The sequence below is a fragment of the Anoplopoma fimbria genome, chromosome 6 (assembly GCF_027596085.1).
Source record: "Anoplopoma fimbria isolate UVic2021 breed Golden Eagle Sablefish chromosome 6, Afim_UVic_2022, whole genome shotgun sequence".
Lineage (NCBI taxonomy): Eukaryota > Metazoa > Chordata > Actinopteri > Perciformes > Anoplopomatidae > Anoplopoma > Anoplopoma fimbria.
The window spans coordinates 11,101,658-11,121,269 of record NC_072454.1 but is presented as its reverse complement, the minus strand read 5'-3'; the positions used below and the strand labels follow the sequence as shown (position 1 = coordinate 11,121,269).

Genomic DNA, 19,612 nt, shown 5'->3' with positions numbered 1-19,612 from the left:
AAAGGAATGCATCATTACCAGTCAGAGTGATGGTCATTTGTGCAGCAGGAAGGAGACTTTGGTTACAGTAAATGTTGCTGTAGTGAAGACTGATGATTTACTTGAAAGGTTTGTTGGTAAAATAAATAAATAAATAACATTGTTCGCATGGTTAAAGGACAGATATCACTAAGAAATGACTGATTGGATTGTATATTTTTTGTATGAGAGCTCACTGAAAGTGATATATTTTCTACCATTAAGTGTTGAAAAGATTAAATTATAAAATGTACCCAGATCATGTTTTACGTGATGAACTTATTGACATCTGATCAATACATTTGAAAGACACAAAAAAATAAATCTATTTTTGGACTTGGGAGTCTTGATCTTCTCTCGAGGTGTTTTCAGACATTTAAATTCTTAACAGTCAATATTTTATTTACAACTAAAGAAAAGTCAATTTATAAAGGACACTTTAAATACATTTGATCCGACATCGAAAGAGTATTCAAGAATATGTGGTAGAATGACACTTATCCAAATGCTGTAACTTAACAAAATAAAAAATATATTTGAAATCTATGGGGCATTTGGTGTAATTCACAAGACAATCTCCAAATAACCCCAATAAAAACCCAGCATTCATGACGAAACACAAGTCAATGTTAATGTCAGCATACAGAAATCATGACATGCAGTGATGATATGCAGCGACAAAATAAACTAATCAGGTGTCTTGAAATCTCTTTTTGTGAACCATCAATACTTTTGCTCCCAAAATACAGTCAAGGATGTCGTCTCACACGTTGAAACTCAAACAGTAACAGCGTTTTTACCTTTCACACAACACCGGTCTCACAGAAAAACAGCAAAATACAGCATCGATATTTCAGGAATATATGTTTAGAAAACTAGATGTGATCATAAAATACTAAAGGGCATATTTGAAATAGAGTAAAATTATAAGTAAAAGTAAAAAAGACAATTTGGAGTTAGAATAGGCTTGTGTGAGACAAAGTTGACTCACTGTCAAAACACATTGACAGTTTAACTACTGCATATTTATTATTTAGCTCATGTGGCAAAACAGTGCAAATAAACAGCTTTTACATTCCTTTAGTTTTCATTTCAAGGTGATTTTGTTTTCATATAGTATGTTTTCCATCATTCTCCAGGAAGTAACAGGTCACCCTCTGTGTTTAACTATGTGGGAATAAGCACTGAAATGAACTTGTAAGACCCTCATGGCAAACACAGTATCTGATTAAACACCACATGTAGGTAAACACACATGTAACATTTCACTCAGCGCATCATTTACAACACAGTACATTCCTTTTGACTTGAACTCACAGCCTTATGATCCCAACGAGATGCTGATTTATGACTCTGTCTTTAGCCCATCTCCCCTGAACAGCTCTACCTTGCATGCAGCAACACAAGATCTCAGTCAGTTTTAATCTCCCAACATCGTGTGATTTATGGTGGAAATGATTATTTAAGTTTATTTAAGTGCAAGACATTCAGGAGGGAACGCAGAAAAAACATCATATGAGGCACTGGAGATCATTCATACCGAAGCAGGCTGTGCTTAAAATAATCTGTTAAACATGATTGGCCTTCGCTACCAACTGCAAGCTTTTAAAAATTTGGACATGCTCATAAAAGTGCATATTATTATCACTGGACATTTGTCAAATAGCTGAGATAAATTGTATTAAGTGAGGGAACGGTGTGTGTAGGCACGTCATGCTCACTAGCGGTGGAATCAAAGCGGTGAAGACATTTTATCAGTAACGGTCGGAGAAATCATGTCGCTCCCCCAGGAAGAGTCCGTGAGTGCGGCCGAGTTTGAGAGGAGTCTGTTTTTGTAGCGCAGACAGACAGAGAGACAGACAGACAGACAGACAGACAGACAGAGGCTATAAACCGGAGTTGTGCAGGTTTGGGATCGGGTAGAATTTGGATACTCGGCTCTGGGTGGTGGGGTTAAGGCATTCGGATTCGCCGCTCATCTTGAAGAAGACCTCCTGCTCCTGGAGCTTCCGCGTGAACTCCTCCTCTAACGCCTGCAGGGGGCAGCAGATACAAACAACAGAGTCAACCACTGAGAGGATTATGTGAATATCAAATCTGAGAATCAGAGACATTCTATCTCCTGACTGTAGATGGAGTCGGTGAGAGACAGAAATTCTTAAGTCAAAGAGCGAATGGATGTTAAATATACCTTCTTCCTGGGTCGTAGCTTCTCCCTCCACTCCTTTATCTCCTGGCTGTTCTCCTCATCCAGCTCCTTCAGCTTTTGGGTCTCATGTTCAATCAGAAGGTGGCATTTCTCATTCTGAAAGAAAATGTTGGTCAAAACATGTTGCTTTAGGATAAATGTGCTGAGATCCTGCGATCTAAATAATTTCATCTTATTTTTTATCTCTTTCCTGACATTTTTTTCTCTAATCATCCTTTTATAAGAGCAATACACTATTTAGGTATGAAGGTATTGAAGTGTTCGCTCATAGATGACGATCATAGAAGCTCCATGCTACAAATCTGGAGCTCCGTGTTTAAAATATGGTCTAAAACACAAAGTGTGTGAGTGTTGTTTGTCACCTGTAGCTGCTGCAGCTCCCTGATGTTTGAGTCACACTGCAGCTGCAGATCCCTCATCTGGTTCTCATGTTTCTGGTGTTGATGGAGCCTCTCATTCTTCTGCCTCTTGTCTTCCTGAGAAGCAAACTGGACCCAGCAGGCAAAAAAACACAGCTTTAACAACAACTCAAAACCAAACAAACCTATTAATTGATTGATCTTCCTCGCAGAAACATGTTTTGAAAGGTTAACTGCTCGTGCTACAGGCAGCTATAGCACATAGAGCTATAGAGTGGTGATCATGCAGAAGGACAAGTGAGGGACTCGGCCATAGAGCGGTACTACACTGATTGTAAAGGCCAATCATACATTTTTGTAACACCCTATTTTGACCATGTACTTATTGCTGCAGAGCATTTTTTGAGATGTTTTAAGAGTTCTTCCACTGGTCTTATCTGAACAAAACTAGGTTGAAACATAATTTTGAGGACGATATGAAGCTTGTGAAATGATGACTCAAAAGTTATCGATGGGCCGGGATAATAACTTGGTGTTGGACGGATCCTTAGTGTGACTGAATGCCAGCGCGACATAAAAAGTAGAAATTGTAGAAATTGTAAAACTTGTAGAAATTGTAGAAAGTAGAAATTGTAAAACTTGAGTCCACAGCTTGTGTTACCTGTTTTATCCGTTCCCTCTCCTGCTCCGGCGTGACGGATGCGGTGGCGGTGATGCGGAGGCTCTTCTTGAACATCGCCATGCGGGTCTTGGCCTCGCTGCGCTGAATCTTGGGCAGACGAACCCTCTCTTGATTCTGCTTGTTCTTCATCTCCTCTATCAACCGCTGGTTGTAGCGCTGCATCTGCTCCATCTCCTGTTAAACACACACACATGCACACAGTTTTGAGTTTCAGAGGCATTACTTCAAATAAGACATTTCTCTGAGCAGATTTATCTCCCAGCTCTTACTTTCTCATGCCTCTTCAGCAGCTGGTGTCTCTGCAGGAAGTACTGGTCTTTCAGCTGCTGCTTCAGCTGCTGGTGCTTCTCCTGCAGGTGGCGTTCCTCCAGCTCCCACATGGCCGCCTCTCGAGCTACAAAAACACACGCGCACATGCAAAAAACATCAAGTGAGGCCTCTTAAGTGTGAGATACATAACATGTACATACATGTTAGCTAGTGATGATTACAGCGATTAAACCAAGACAGACAGGAAACGCTGTCAGCAAGTTGGACAAGTTGTAACATGTCGGCACGTCACAGTCATTATTTACACTCTGTTTGTGCCACTGGCCCGTCCACTTATTTTGTTGACCTTTCATGCTGTTGCTTGGTGTCATGTCTGTCTGTAACAAAACTTGAAACTTACACAGGATGTTTGAGCTCAGTTGGTTGCTTTAGAGTTAATCTGTCACATCTTTTGTCAAATTTAATGGAAATGCATTGATTAATACCAAAAGTCTGCTGATGTTGCTGTGATAAGAGGAAATCAGAACCAGAAGCGTTGCCGTGTTTCTCACCAGCACATGAACGACAACGGCATGCTTCAAATCAACCCACGCTTTCTCCAGCTTTACTATGCAACGATAAAAAAATCTGACAAAAATGAAGACAGTCTGTTATTCCCCAATGCATAGCTGCGTTTCTCCGTTAACTTTCAAGTCTCTACAATCTGATTTTTGTATCACACTGAAATAAATCACATAACTGTGCTTTGAAAAGGTGGGAAGAAGTAATGTAAATATGTGCCGTTGTCGTAAAAGGTCTGATTTAATCCGTCAGGTAGCGCTTCCTCCATCTCCTACCTCTCATCAGCTGCTGCTTGTGGTTCAAGCAGTCCCTCTCAATAGTGGTGATCTCCAGTTTATGCTGTTGGATGATTTTCTTCAGAGCTCCGTCCAGCTCATGCTGCTGCTTCTGTAAGAACTCTTGCTCCTGAGGGGCCGGAGAGAAGAGGAGCAGTGAGAGGAGGCCAAGACGATCATACAGAGGGACAGCAAAGAGCAGGAAAGAGAGAGAGAGCACTATAACATGTCTCGAGTATCAAAACTGCCTGAAACTAAATGATATAATCAAGCCAATCCAAGGTTTAGAACAACACAGAGCAAGAAGATGTCACATCATCAACTGGATCAGTAGAGGAGACACTCAGAGATCATGGATGGCAACGATCCACAATGGAGGTGAAGAGAGAAAGAGAGAAAAGTTAACAGTTCAGTAGAGAAACAGATTCACTGTTTTAATGTTAGACAACATCGACATTGACGTTCACACACCGTCCAGAGCTCAGCCTACATTATGCATGACTCATTACATAATCAGCCAGAGTTATCTATTCATTTCATTTTCTTTCTATCAGTGCGCATAATGAAAAATATGAGATTTTGTCTTTCTAGCTGGGGGCAAATTGTCCGTTATATACTGTTATTACTTCACTATCATTAGGTGCAAGTGATCACGTTATTAAACCGAATTCATCGAAAAAAAAACTACAGTAGATAAATAATTACATTATTATACTGCTGACTCCAAATGAAGAGAGTTCAAATTTGATGTTGTAACCAAATAATGCACAAAACAAGTGACTTTTACATCCATCTTGTAACTCAGGCAGTCAGTCTATATTTGGACCTCGGCTGACAGAGACAAACATGGATCCAGACAGAAGGGGATCAACGACTACAACACCGCTGTGGAGGAGCACTGCTTACTCACTGTAGCGGTGAAATACAACACAAATACCACATTAAATACTAGATGTTGAACATTTGTGAATAGTTGGAGAAAAAAAAAATACTGAGCAGTAGAGAAAGAGAGAACCACCGCACAAACACAGTGATGGCAACACTAAAAAACAACAAAAGAAACCAACAACAACGCCCATGCTTACATGTGTCGTTCTTAAAACTGAACCATCACAGACTATCCTGACGCTGCTCACATCTAAGTATGGGCCAGAGATGGATAGAAACAGGAGCGTAGAGGGGGAGGGAGGGAGGGAGGGAGGGGGAGGGGAGGGGGGGGGGGGGGGGGGGGACTTACATCCTGCATCTGAGCGTTGAAGAGTGCGCATGAGGACAACTGAAAAGACTGTATCATAACCTGGGCCACTGCCTGCGGAGGAGAGCACACAGCGCACTCATCCTGATCAGGGACAGACAGTAACACAGCAGGCTAAGGGTTTCACACACACACACACACACACACACACACACACATCCACACACACACACACACCAGCAAAAACACACACACACACACACACACACTGATTCTGAAGTTATCATTTCCCCCTTTGGGAATTTCGGTGAGTTTGAGGCGCACAGCACAGTTCTGGCTAAATGTTAGAAGGAAGTCAATGAATTAGTTATTAATTCTCTTCCTGGTCTACTCATGCTTGAAAAGCGAGCACTTGCTCCAACTTGCAAAAAAAGAAGCCGTTTTGTTACGGTCCATGCTACGGGCTGATGGGGTGTCTTTGTGTTTGTTACCTTTCATAGATAAGAAGGCCTTTGTCCAATCCAACTTGCAAAAAAGAAGCCGTTTTGTTACGGTCCATGCTACGGGCTGATGGGGTGTCTTTGTGTTCGTTACCTTTCATAGATAAGAAGGCCTTTGTCCACATGACTCATGTTTTAATCATAAAAGATGTTATAAGAGCTTTCAGTACAGATGTGTACTCTGGAAACAAAGGCGCTGTCTGCAATCATTTGCTCGTTCATTAATTGCCTAGATAATAAACACTCAGCGGTACTCTGTGGTGAATAGTTAATTGAGAGTGGACACTTATGAATCATTATCATCATCTTTGTAGCACCACTGATGCGACATAACTGTCAGTTCCACAGAAGTGATCTCAGGAGAAAAAGTGAAGGACTGCATTGTGTGGGGTGTTTACTATAAGTAGTATATATATATATATATATATATATATATATATATATAACTATTCCATGCTCTGAATAGTACGTTTTTGGTTTAAGGATGAAGTCTATCACAGTATGTATCATTTTATTAGGGCTGCAACTAACAATTACTCTCATTATAGATTATTCATTTGGACAATAAATATCTGAAAGTATTTATCACACAAAACTCAAAATGTGGGTTTTGTGTGACCAACAACTTACTCCTAAATATATTCATTTTACTAGTGGACTAAGAAAAATATCACATTTCAAGCTTTAACAAGGTCAGAAGCGGAGAATTGATGTCACTTAAACATGTAACAATTCTGTGAATCCAAAGTCGTCATCAAACAGTGCAGCCCATTGCTCTGACTGTTTCCCCATAAAGGTTAAATACAACCATATATAGACTCAGTTTAAATGCTATGGTAAAATCTGTTGACAGATTTCTATAGACCCAAGATACGGAGCAATAGCAGACAGCGTAATTCTTGTGTTTGAGTGCATGTGAATACTTTACAAGATTGAGTCAGGTTAAAGAGAGATTTGGGAAAAGGAGAAAGAGAGAAATCTTTTTCACAGAGTAAAGAGACAGCAGGTGACGGTTTACCTCTGCAGTCTTAAGGAGTGACAGATCCTCCTTTATGCGTTTCATGAGCTCTTTTCTCATATGTTTGGGTGACTGTCCGACTTCCTCTTTGACCTACAGTGTATGTGCAGAAACCGGTTGATGCTGTATATTCTGAAAATCTACCACAGCTGGCCAACGACAGCAGAAGACATGCACGGCCCACCATGAGAGGAGAGATCCTGAACCCAGCCACCAACCGAATCAGAGTCCGCATGCTTAATTATGTTCCTCTGAACTAGTCGTTTAGTGATTTTATTTATTTGATTAGTAGGATGTCAGAACTGTAAGTTTGAATTTCAGAAGTCAAGAGTCAAGACATGAGGTTGTCAAAAGAAAGATTTGACTGGTACATGGCAGGTGTTAGTCCCAGACAGCTAGCCCTGTATTAACAGTCCCTCAGCCATCGAGATGATTATTTTGCCTCCAGAGATTAAATAAGAATAACTGATTTGGAATCATCGGTGACGACTACCTCTGAATGTTTTACAGTCCTGACTTGTGGACTTGCTAAAAAGCTCTTGATTTACACCAGAATTTAAATTACACTTCACTGGGGAAATCGCACAAATATAAAATACGTCTTGGTTTTAGAAGAACACCGATCACACCTGTACCTTTAATCTAGAAACCTTAGAAAACGTATTATTTTCTACCATGAGTTAGCGTTATTGTAGCATAAAGGCACACACCACTCGATTTAAAATACAACTTCTTCTTCCAGCCACTAACCTGTGGTTTCCGTTCTACTTATTTAAGTCTACTTATTTCTTTTTTATGTACTTTTTATGCTTCAACAGTCTGTGTTGCAGTGACAGTATACTGTATACGTTAAAGATGATTCCATATCAGTTACTCTGATGCAATGCTTTTATAGTTTCCCAAATGAGCCCAACACCACTGAGAAAAATCCTCAAATGTCGGCCATCCCACGACCAAAGCCAACCCAACACACTCATACAAGAGACATGGTTAGTTAAATACAAACAGTACATCTTGAATACAGCAACATTGGAAATGACAAAAAGTATTAAATATGTGCATTTTATCAATAGCTGTTAACTTGTATTTTGAGCTAAACAACCACAACGCAGTACATAGCTGAGAAGCAACCACTTTAGTACAGTCATTTATACTCTAAGTGGCCCAGATAGCAAATTGCAAGCAGCACAACCACCACCAGGCATCATAAATATACACTGAAAAAAAAAAAAGCTGCAAAAAGTGAAACACAAAAGCACAACCAGAACCCCTAACAAAGCATTTAAGGCTGCCAAGCAGAGAAAGAGGCAGAGAAAGACTAATAAAGACCTTCAATGTATTTATATAATAAGCCCAGCATACTACCATGATTAGGTATGTTTAACCTAAGACTAAACTCTTATTAAATAGTTCTCTAAAGACGCAGTAGCACAGCGCTGCTTAGGAGGCAACCAGAAGCCTCGGGGCAGTTGAATAATGGATACAACAACAACAACATGGAGCTAGCAGCATCTAGCAGAAAGACAGCGCAGTCTGTTTTACTAGCATTAGCACACAAACAGTACAAGAACAGCAAGGCACACCACTCCCATAGAATTAATATGTCACAGCCAAGTATGCCACCGGCTAAGTAGCTAAACACATGCACCATTAAACAGCTCGTATCTATGACATGCAAATGCTTACAACCCCGAGCTCCCTCGCTTAGGAGCTAATCGGCCCACTACAGGCGCTTCCATGCAGGAGCAGCCATGCACCACAGTACCTCTTTCTTCCGGTTCTTCAGCATGTTCTGGAACTTGGACAGCTCCTTGTCTTGATCCCCTTTGATGTGCTTGGCCTCGTCTCGGAGCCGGCTGGTGTGATCCTGTTCCAGTCGCTCGATGGTCTGCTTCTGCTTCTTCTCGAGGTTCTCCACTTCTTGGTCATATTGGCGCTTCTTAGCCTGCACGGACAGAATCAGCAGAAACTGGCATCAGCCTGACAAGATCACTAAGTGATTATATGTGATCCCATATCACAAGATCAATACATATCAACAGCCAGTCTTTTATTACTTAGGGAGGGGGGAATTTATTGTACATAACATCTGTATGGCTTCATTTTAACGTGGCTTTAAGACAGTATGACTGACTCTAATTTAAGTTTTGAATATTGTGATAATCACTGATTAAAGAGAATTTGCACACAATAGAAATGCTATATGAGTAAATGCTACAGTATGTGGTAGAGACAGACTGGTGTCTAAGTATTGTCCTTCATGTAATTACCTCCGTCAGTTTTTAGGTCTATTTTGAGGTGAAGCGGCCTGTTACTTAGGTGTTGGCCAAATACAACAAAAAAAAAAACCAACACATTACACTACGGCAGCATGAAGAAAAGTGACTCACAGCAGTTTCCTGTTCAAAGCGGCGGTAGATCTGCTCTCTCTGCTGCTGCAGCTTGTTGCTCAGCTGCTGCTGGGCCCTCTGCTCCTCTTTCTGCAGGAGGCGCAGCTCTCTCAACTCCTGGCGCCTAAAGAAACCACACCGACATTGAGGTGACATGCCAACATACTTACTCATCTCAAATGAGTAAATATCATTGATATTATAGGATTTTGTTCAGAAAAATGGTATTTACATAGTTTGTTTCATCATCACTTATATTTTAATTGAATGCAAGTTATGATTACAAGATTAGTCTCCTTTTAATATTTAATAGCTGCTTTGATGGTCCTGGTTTCCTCATTTTTTAATTTACTCTGTGAATTACTGACGAAAGGTCACGAACTCCACAACAAATAGTCAGAGAGCATGGGTAAACATTCGGAGCAGCATGTCTTTAAAAGGCAACATAGGAGAAGACAGAAACATACTACAGCATTCATCACAGGAGGTAACCCATCTGGCATTTGTAAAACTCTGTGGGAGTTGTGAAATGAACAAGAACTATTTAAGGCCTGTTAAATAGGCCGTGTCACATATTTAGAGCAACAGTAGGGTTGAATACAGACGTACCTCAGGAACCTCATCTCTTCGCTCTTGGTGTCGTTATCTGTCACTATCTTTGATGTCGTCACACTGACCTCCACACCGTCCACCATGAACTTACGCGTCTTCTTCAGAGTCTTCTTCTGACGTTTTGACTCCTGCAAATAAAACAGACAGGTTTTAGGGGGCTCAACTTATCATAAAAGTGTTGATTTATTTAACAGCTGAGGTTGTAAGTGACGCACACATTAAATTACCTGCATAGACACAGAGCCCCCTTCTTTACTCTTTGACAGGAAGCTGGAGATGGACAGATTGAGGTCAAGGCTGTTGGTATCCGCAGCAGAGCTGCTTCCAGAGTCAGAGTCCTTCTCCAAATCTGACTTGATCACAGCAGGGCTTCCATGCTCGATCTTGCTTTCTGAATCGGTTTCACTCTCCGGTACAGAGACGGCATCTTGGGAAGTGCTCTCATCTGCACCAGCAGCTTTCTCTTCATCTTCCTTCCCAGGGACCTCTTTACATGGGACCACTTGTTCTGAACCCTCAGAGGTGGCTTTAGCTTCATCACTGACTGCATTTGTGGATTCAGTTGGGGCCTGTTCCTCCAGATCGACCTCCCCCTTGGTCTGATTCTCTTGTTCAAGCTGCTTTGCCTCCTCAGGGGCCTCATCTTCTGGCTTTTCCTCTGGCTGACTCTCTATGGCCTCTTTCTCCAACAGAACCACAGCAGAGGACTCGTCCACGCTCAACTTTGTGTCTGTGTCTCCATTTATGTTTGTGTCCACCACATTCGATTCTATATTTTGCGTGCCTATATCTACGTCTGTGCCATTAGCTGCGTCTTCTATTCTTTCTTCTGTTAAGGCATGCTGAGGTGTCTCGTCTGGCTCTTTGCTTTCTTCTTCTGCCTTAGCCACTTCTCCTGATATGGATTCTGGTTCTTCTGGTTTATCTTTAGGTTCCTCTTGTGATTCTCTGGATTCTTCTACAACAGCACCAGCATCTTTTTCTTCCTCTTCTTTGACCTCCTCAGGCGCTTGTTCTTCTTCTTCAATAACTTGAGTGGGTTCATCCTCTGTTTTTTCTCCTTGTGTCTCCTTCTGTTCCTCTTCTGTTTCTTGACCATCTGTTACAAGTTCATTGATATCCCCTGTATCCACAGGTTCTTCTGGCTGTGACACTGCAGGCTCAGCAGGAATCTCTTCAGCTGGACCATCTTCTGGTCTAGTAGGCTCTGTAGGACCTTGTGACAGTAAGTCCTTGGTAGGCTCTATTAACCCAGAGGCCAGGTCTTCATTACTGGCATCAGACACCTCGTTGAGTTTCTCCTCCTCGGTCTTGTCTACTTCACTTGTTCCGAGTCCTTCATCAGAGAGCTTATCACTGGTCCGGTCCTCAGCAGGCTCGGCCTCCGTCTTTTCTGTAACGGATTCCAGCGTGGAGGAAGTCGGTGGCACTTTGTCATCCTCTGAGCTGGCCACACTAACATCTGAATGCCCTCGCTTGTGCCCAGGAGCCGCCTGAGCCAACAGTTAGAAAAAAAAATAGGAAGATAACAATATGTCTTTAATGAAGATATTAACAACTCAACATCATTTCAAATATACTGTGTTGAGTACGATTATTCTTTTTTTATATACATACACCAATAAAGCTACAAACCGAAGGTGTATCAGGCTCATCCTCCTCCTCCTCCTCTTTGCTGTCCTCGATCTCCTCTGTGACTTCAGCTTTGGCTTCAGCTATGAGCTCTCTGAGAGGTTTGCTATCAGTTACACTGGTGACAAAAGGATGCTACATAGATGGACAGGGACACAAGAAATATACATCGACATCATTCACACACTATCAGGCTGAATCAAATATATAGGAACAAACAGCAAAACAGAAAATGAGTGTGCATTAAGTGTGTATGCATTATTTGGGCTATATTGTAGGCTGAGTAGATGTTTGCATATTGTGAGGTAACATAAAAGGAGTAAATGGAGTCGGGCAGCTCACCTGTAGAAGCTGTAGCGTGCCCCACCTATTGTCCACATTCTTATCAAGCGCTCTCCGCAGAAAGTCGTTAAATTCTGGTGACCTTTCAAGGACAAATAAAACAGAATCAGTCCGCTGGCCATGGAACCTGATGTCCCTGAGTCCTGCTTTGGATAATACAATTAATACCATTCTTCCCCCTGTGGCCATTTAGTTGAGCATTAACAACCCACTAAAGCTTTAACACATTTAACAGTCAACATATATCCTTATCTCCAATCCGGAAACATTCCAGTGCCCCCCCCCCTCTCTAGTCACCACCAGCGCTCCTCCTCACCAGCGAGAGGGATGCATGAGTGTGGGTGGCTCGGACTTGGCTATTTTCAGCAGCACTCTCATGGGATTCATCTCGTGGTTGGGTGGCTCAATCTGCGCCAGCTCTATAAGGGTCACCCCGAGGGACCAGATGTCGGCCTTGTAGTCGTACGGACGGTCTTTGGAAGTTTCACACATGACCACCTCTGGGGCCATCCTGCAAAAAAAATGAGAAGTCAGTGGGTTTGTAATTAGCATGGAGCTAATTTGGGTCAGAGAGTGAATGTGTTTTTTTAAAAGCTTTCTGATCCCTGAAGGTTACATTTTATTCACTCTTCAAGGGTAAGAATACCATAAAATAGCATGTATGTACATTTTGATTAGTGATTTGAAAAATAGGGAGCCTATTCAGTTTTTAAAGCTGAGGTCATCCAACGCTGTGCATCTAAATTGCTGAATGAGGCCTTTTCCGTTTCCACATGACATGACAGCTTTTGTGCCACAGCAAAGAAAAATAATAACAGCTGTGAGAAACGTTTGTATAGCAATAGGGGTAAATGCTCTGTTGTATGCAGGCTGAATGACTCACCAATACGGAGTGCCGATGAAAGAATCTCTTCTCTGTAAAGTCTTGGTATTTTTAGCAGACACCCCAAAGTCAGCTGAAAGTAGGAATGAATTATGATTCTTTTTAAACTGTTAAACACTTTCCGTCCACAGTGAATCCATAGACGATATACAATAACATATGTGACATTTCTAATAGCGTCACCCAGCTTTAACAGAAATCTTTCGTAACTAACCTGCTTCAATGTTTTAAATATAAACCCCATAAGTAGGAAGAAAAATCTCAATCTCCCATTCTTATCATCACCCTCAGCAGTTCTGTTACCTGTGAAACAGTTTCAGCCTGCGCTCCCCCCCCCCAATCTGTTACAGTATGCACACATTAGAGGGAAAGAGAGATCTATCAGTAAGTCCCTGGTGACTGCTTGATAATTATTGTTTGCCAGGCTCCGTCGTGACCCTCTGCCTACAGAACATGAATCATCGGGGAGCCGGCAGCTATGGACATGAGCAGCAACATCAATTATTTTACTTCTGGAATATATTATGTAACAAGTTCAATGTATCACCAACTCCAGTACATAAGTAATAAATACAAAACAGAGTTCTTTCCAAAACAGTTGGCGTCACTTTGTTTTCTACGTTTTTTTTTTAACATGACACTGCATGAATGACTCATTTTCAGTTTTACAGTTTGTAAACACAGTCCTGTGCACTATTATCCCAAAAGTCACAAAGCTCAGCTGGTTACCACAGCACTGATGGTAAAAGGATCCACAATTGACTTTACTAATTAGCCTTTTAAGCCTATTAGCGTTGGCTCTGCAGGAAGATTCAGAGTGGCCACTAAGGACATCTGGGACCGAAATCAACAATGAATCAGCTATTGTTCTGTGTAGTATTCTGAAGCAAGTACCTCAATGTGTGCTTAGCTGGAATATGGGTGAATAATATTACGACCATCGCAGCAGCAAAAGATGAGAGATTTATTTACCCAGTTTCACTTCTCCATCCAAAGAGAGGAGAATGTTCCCGGCTTTCAAGTCTCTGTGGATGACTTTGTTCTCGTGGAGGTAACACAAGGCCTCCAAGGTCTGGCGACACACCACACGGATCTGGGGCTCTGTCAGGGCCCTCTCAAGTTCTGTGGATTAACATGCACACAATCAATTCATCAGTGATTACGGTTATGGTTAATGTAGTTTTTGTCGTCTGCTTTTGCAAACGCAGGCGATTTTTTGGTTTATATTAACATTAAATGTGATGACTGATGGTATCCAATAGCAACTAGAGGGAAAAACTCCACCCTGACACCAGCCGGCATGTATGACTGAACAAATCTGGGGGGAGGAATTTGTTCTAGGTGAGTCAGACCACAGAGCAGAACGCATCAACTTCCAACAGTGAAGGGAAATAACTGGTATGCTCTTTGTAATTCACATGTAAGAGAAAGTGGTGAGGTGTTTCTTCAGGCCTTAAAATAAGAAGGAGAAACTGAAGGCATTAGAAGTGGACTAACCACTCCTTGAAATCTGAGCTACAATAATTACACAGTTGGAAATGGCCTTTCCAACTGTGGAGAGGGGGAAAAAATCGCACAGAGGAGGTTTCTGGATGGAATAACGAACAGGAGTTGGCACTTGTGGATGGAGCAAAGAAAAAGCTCCAGAACTTTATAGTGTTTTTCTGTTTCCTGCTATAAATGAGGGACTTACCCAGCATGATGGCATCCACTGCACCACCGGCACAGAACTCAATCAGAATCTGTAACGATGACAAATTGGAACAATAAGTCATGTTTATTGTAATGCAACAGGGCCCATATTTTACTTCTATCATAGCAATGAAATAACCACATTTTTAAGCCTATTGTTGTATACTCCTGTGAATTAAATACGTGACAGATGAGTATTTTCTTAATTTATTAAGAACTTTAGTACAAAATGAACAACACAGTTTCAAGTGAAATTATAGAGAAAAAGTAAATAAATATATTTCCAGCTATGCACTTACTATGTTAACATGCATTCACACAAATAAAGAGTAATTAGATTAAAACAATAGTTTTATTTAACTGAGCTTGATCAGATTTTGTGCTTGTTATTATCATTATTTAGACAATGTAATTGTGTTTCAAGATATCCTTATATACGATTCCACTAAAACACAATCAATTATCATATTGAATTATTGCCCAGCCCGGCTTTAAAGGAAAGACATCACAGCCTCTTTTCTATGTTATTGATTACGCTGTCAGACTTTCCATGAAGCTAATCGATGAGACACTACACAGCATTACTGAGCATCCTGTAAATACATATCTTTTCTTTTCCATTTCAGGACAGGCTTTATGGTTCAATCATTGTTGGATAGAAATATCAATAGAAGTTCTCGTTGCAAGCGGGAGACAAGGAATTGGGTCCTCTCCCTGTGGTTTCTTTACGATGCACTTCAAAAAATGTTATGCAAAAGGTGTGTAGGTCAGCAAACTCTTATCCTTTAGTGTGTAAATGCTTTGTGTCAACATAAGACTCACATGGCAGATATTTCATTGATGAAAAATGATTTTCTCAAATCACCTGATGTTTAATAATAAGATAGCTATGGATTCATAGTTCACGGAGCACATTATAGTAAATTCTGTGAAGCCGCGGTGCATTAAGAGAACATAACACCGTTCTCTAACACTGTTATAGAGATGTAAAACTCCCAGCTCCTGAACTCGGTTGTAAAATCAGTTGTAATGTGACCGACAACCACTTCATATTTAATGGCACTTGCCACGTAGTTGACAGCTCCTGGTATCAGATGAAAGAAAAAAATCAATCAAAGCTACAACCGAGCACCGCCTTCTATTCGGGGACTCAAACAAAGAGGAGAAACCAAGTGGTTGTTGCTGTTTTGGATGACAACCCATTGTGCCGTGGGAATCTCGCTTGTAGTTTACATTCATTTCGGATTCTGTTGATCTCAATCTCAGGTTAAATTGAACATCATGCATGCGAATAAATCGTCTTTTTTTTTTTTAATGATAAATATTAATTTAACACCCAACATGTGCAAAGCAGAAGCAGTTCCACATTCATCATGCTGCTTATAGACAAGGGGCCGGAGGGACAACCTGCATGCAGCGCTGAATTATTCAGGCACTTTCTCCAGCCACCAAAACCACTCCATTATCTTCCCATAGATGTGGCCAGTCCACAAGGGACGGTCACATGACACCACCTGCCAGGACCTAATTGCTCTGGGGCCTCTTACTGCACACAGAATGAGATCTACTGACCACGTATTTAAAGTGCACTGTGACTCAACTCTCACAGTAAAACAGCTTGATAAGGAAGCAACGCAGGACTCTTTAAAAAACGTGTTTAGAGAATTTGACACTTTTTGTCTCTTTAAAGAAACAATATTCACTGTTTAAGATTTATAGGGGGTAAGAACAAGGTCACAATGGGGGGTATGCCTCTGACCTCAGCATCGTCATGGCCTCTGACCGTGCCACATGATTGGTTTTAAGCTCTTTGAATGTAGGCAACAGGAAAAAGGTGCACTGCTATCGTCCCTTCAGCGCATGATATAAGAGTCCTTTGAGAAACAGCATGACGAATAGTGGCTTGTAATGAATTTGTGTGTTTCCATGCGTGACTGGTTCACTGCCTCTTTGTCTCCTTGGCTTCAAATCAACAGCTACACACAGGAAAAAAAATAACGAGTTCCGCTGAGTCATACACTTGCTTACTTACCCATAGTTTGCCTTCAAAATAGAAAGCATCCAGCAGTTTTACGATATGATGATGGTCGCAGGAGGCCAAGATTTCGATCTCCACCATGTAATCTTCCAGTTCATCTTCTGTCTTGGTGTCGATAACCTTGGCAGCAGCGAGGGTTCCATTCAGCTTATTCTGAGCCTGAAAACAACATACATGACAAAGGCTCTTATCAATTGAGCACGCTGTTCAATACATGGTTTCTGATCATGCCGGCTGGACTACAGAACAACCAGCTTGGCTTTCTTTTCGCTGGGAATGCTGTAGAGGGCTACGGAGGAACATCCATCAATGCTAACAATTTCCTTTACGACAATAGCCGTTTGGAGCTAGAGCAATAAACACTGCAGCACTTTATGGCTTGTTCAGCACCTAGAGGATCATTTCTCTATAAATACATTTTATAGAGACTTTATAATAACATGTCGTTATATATATATTGGAGAGGAAAATGACTGTAGAAAACCCACAGCAACAATTTCAAGTCAAAATATTTACAATGAACCCCATCATCTTCTAACCTACTCTAACAAAAGCTGATCTCGTGAGGCTAGCTAACTTCCTCCTCTTACGTTTCTCCTCTCTTTCATTCTGTCCTTTCACTTTGAAACATCTACTGTAAGGTCACAGGTGAAAAAACAGGGGAAGTCATTTAAATAAATCTATAATTTAATAGATTTAAATGCTCGTCTGGCACATGCCCCAAACTCTTAATTCCCGATTAGGCTGTACTGAAGAGACTGATGAGAAAAATGAGTCCACACCCATGAAACAAGCTATGGGGCTATGGTTCACTGATACAGACACAATTTTGGAGAGTTAAGGAAAAAGAAAAGGGAGGGAGTACTACAACCAACTGCTGCAGAGTGTGTCACACGCTATATTTACACAGTTCTGACCTGGCACACTCCACTCCCTGTCACTTTCCCTTTGTACTGGCCAACGCCTGTCTAGCACGGGTCAAAACTAATACACATGCACAATGTTAACGTGAGAGGAAGGGTGCAGCGATAACTCGTCTGCCATCGAGTTATTCAAACGGAGCCGGTGGCCTTCAGTTATTATGTAAATGACGGTAATACAAAACTTGTGATTTACGATAAACTCGATGTACTAGTTTGTTTTGAGGGATTAAATGAGAGAGTCGGTGGGTTTCATAATAACTTGAACAATCCTGCACTTTGTCAAAATTATCTTTTAAGACTAAATGTGATAAATCGTAATAAGGATAAATCTAACACTCTGCGCCTGCTGTATTGTATCGTCACACTACTTGCCAAAAGGACAGAATTTTTGTCTCTCATTTAATATGAGACTGATGTCCATCTGACTATGTGAACCGACAGTTTGTACAAACAAAGGGCACACCTCTTCACTAATTTAAGGCACAATAAAACCTATGTTTACGCGCTGACGTGCATAAGAGTTCTGGACTATTCTCTCTTTCACTCTCCAGAACAGCTGATTCACACATTGCTGGCTACATTTGTTACCCCGCCCGAATGAGCCAGCCATCAAAGGCTTGTGAAATAACTGATGAAATACGTAGTCTGTGTTGAGAAACGTGACCTGATGAAGGCAAGTCCTTCCTCTGTGTGTGGGAAGTGAACAGGAAGTCAATACATTGGGAAGTGTACATCTGTCTAGAAATTAAATCTAAGGAGACATTAAAGTCTACCGGCCTTCATCACAGTTATTTAATCAGCTAATGAGACTTGCAAATGAAGATCGTCTGGACCATTAGCTGCATTATTCGATCGCAAGAATTCCAGGAAGGAACAATATAAGTCACAGAGAGAGAGAGAGAGAGACATTTAATAGGGGGTTACAGCAATAAAAGAGTACTGAATTGACGAAGATATGGAGCTTCAAGTGAAACTAATTTCCACTAAACTACTTTTATTTTTCATCTGATAGGTGTCTTCGTCGGATTTGTATTATATGCCTCAATCCTTTCTTGAAGGTTGTTTAAAAGATGCGTATTTAGATTATGGTCAAAAAATGTAACAACTGAGAAAAACTGTATTTAACCTCCACACAAATACAGGTATATGAACAGAGCTGAATGTCTCCCATGTTGTTGACCTTTCCAAAGTGTTCACTGCCCAGTACAAATTCACACACAGATAAACCCGGAGAGGTGCGTCAGTTAGCTGAGATTACAGGTGGTGCTTACTATATAATCCAACACCGCACTCTATAGCCTCAGAAATAACCACAGTGTAATACAACAACCCTCTCTGGGACTCCAAAAAAAACCTCCACAAGCTTTGTTTTGGGGATCTTTCCTTACATAATACTGTTTCGTTGTTGAGGGTATCAAGTCACCTCGTGTTGTTCGGAAGTGAAATAACTGAACCATTTCACTGGATTTACATGTAAACCTGTGCACCTGTCACAGTGCATGGCATAAACAAAGTACTAGCACATTTGACTTTTAAATGCACCTGCTTCCCTGAATTTTCTTCTTCTTTTTTTTTTTTGCTGATTCTCTTCTCAGAGCAACCTTAGACAGCACCGTTTGACATGTGCATGGCCATGTTTACTCTGTGGTGGAGAACCACACCTTCAACAGTCTGACTGAGGCCAAGTGCAACTCAATGACATGGGAAAGTCATATTAACCACTTGACACTGCAACAAGGCCTGCATGAAACACACAAAACAGGAAATACAATTGACATAATTAGAAGATTTAAGCTGTTACCAAACACAGCCTTAAAGATCAGCTTTCTGATGGGTATAGTACATACATTTATATATATATACAGTACCAGTCAAAAGTTTGGACACACCTTCTCATTCAACTACTTTGAAGAATCTAAAATATTAAACATATTCTGGTTTGTTGAGCATTTGTTTGTTTACCACATAATTCCATATGTGTTCCTTCATAGTTTGGATGTCTTCAATATTAAT

General features: G+C 41.0%; 1 protein-coding gene across 3 annotated transcripts in view; it reads right to left on the bottom strand.

The window, feature by feature from the left end:
- Window positions 1-1,899: 1,899 nt before the first annotated feature.
- The window catches only part of slka (STE20-like kinase a), an 18,843-nt gene continuing 1,130 nt past the window's right edge, over window positions 1,900-19,612 (bottom strand). The window contains exons 2-19 of one of the 3 annotated variants that reach the window (XM_054600839.1): window positions 16,671-16,835; window positions 14,640-14,688; window positions 13,919-14,068; window positions 12,947-13,019; window positions 12,380-12,574; window positions 12,064-12,145; window positions 11,725-11,856; window positions 10,317-11,582; window positions 10,087-10,217; window positions 9,478-9,601; window positions 8,853-9,032; window positions 7,088-7,180; window positions 4,375-4,504; window positions 3,538-3,662; window positions 3,248-3,442; window positions 2,590-2,715; window positions 2,210-2,323; window positions 1,900-2,051 (exon numbers count right to left, since the gene is read on the bottom strand). In XM_054600839.1, the coding sequence (XP_054456814.1) occupies window positions 1,905-2,051; window positions 2,210-2,323; window positions 2,590-2,715; window positions 3,248-3,442; window positions 3,538-3,662; window positions 4,375-4,504; window positions 7,088-7,180; window positions 8,853-9,032; window positions 9,478-9,601; window positions 10,087-10,217; window positions 10,317-11,582; window positions 11,725-11,856; window positions 12,064-12,145; window positions 12,380-12,574; window positions 12,947-13,019; window positions 13,919-14,068; window positions 14,640-14,688; window positions 16,671-16,835 (3,477 nt within the window). In that variant the 3' untranslated portion in view covers window positions 1,900-1,904. Of the gene's footprint in view, window positions 2,052-2,209; window positions 2,324-2,589; window positions 2,716-3,247; window positions 3,443-3,537; window positions 3,663-4,374; window positions 4,505-5,611; window positions 5,684-7,087; window positions 7,181-8,852; window positions 9,033-9,477; window positions 9,602-10,086; window positions 10,218-10,316; window positions 11,583-11,724; window positions 11,857-12,063; window positions 12,146-12,379; window positions 12,575-12,946; window positions 13,020-13,918; window positions 14,069-14,639; window positions 14,689-16,670; window positions 16,836-19,612 lie in introns of all 3 variants that reach the window. The other 2 variants (XM_054600840.1, XM_054600841.1) reach the window with 2 other exon arrangements.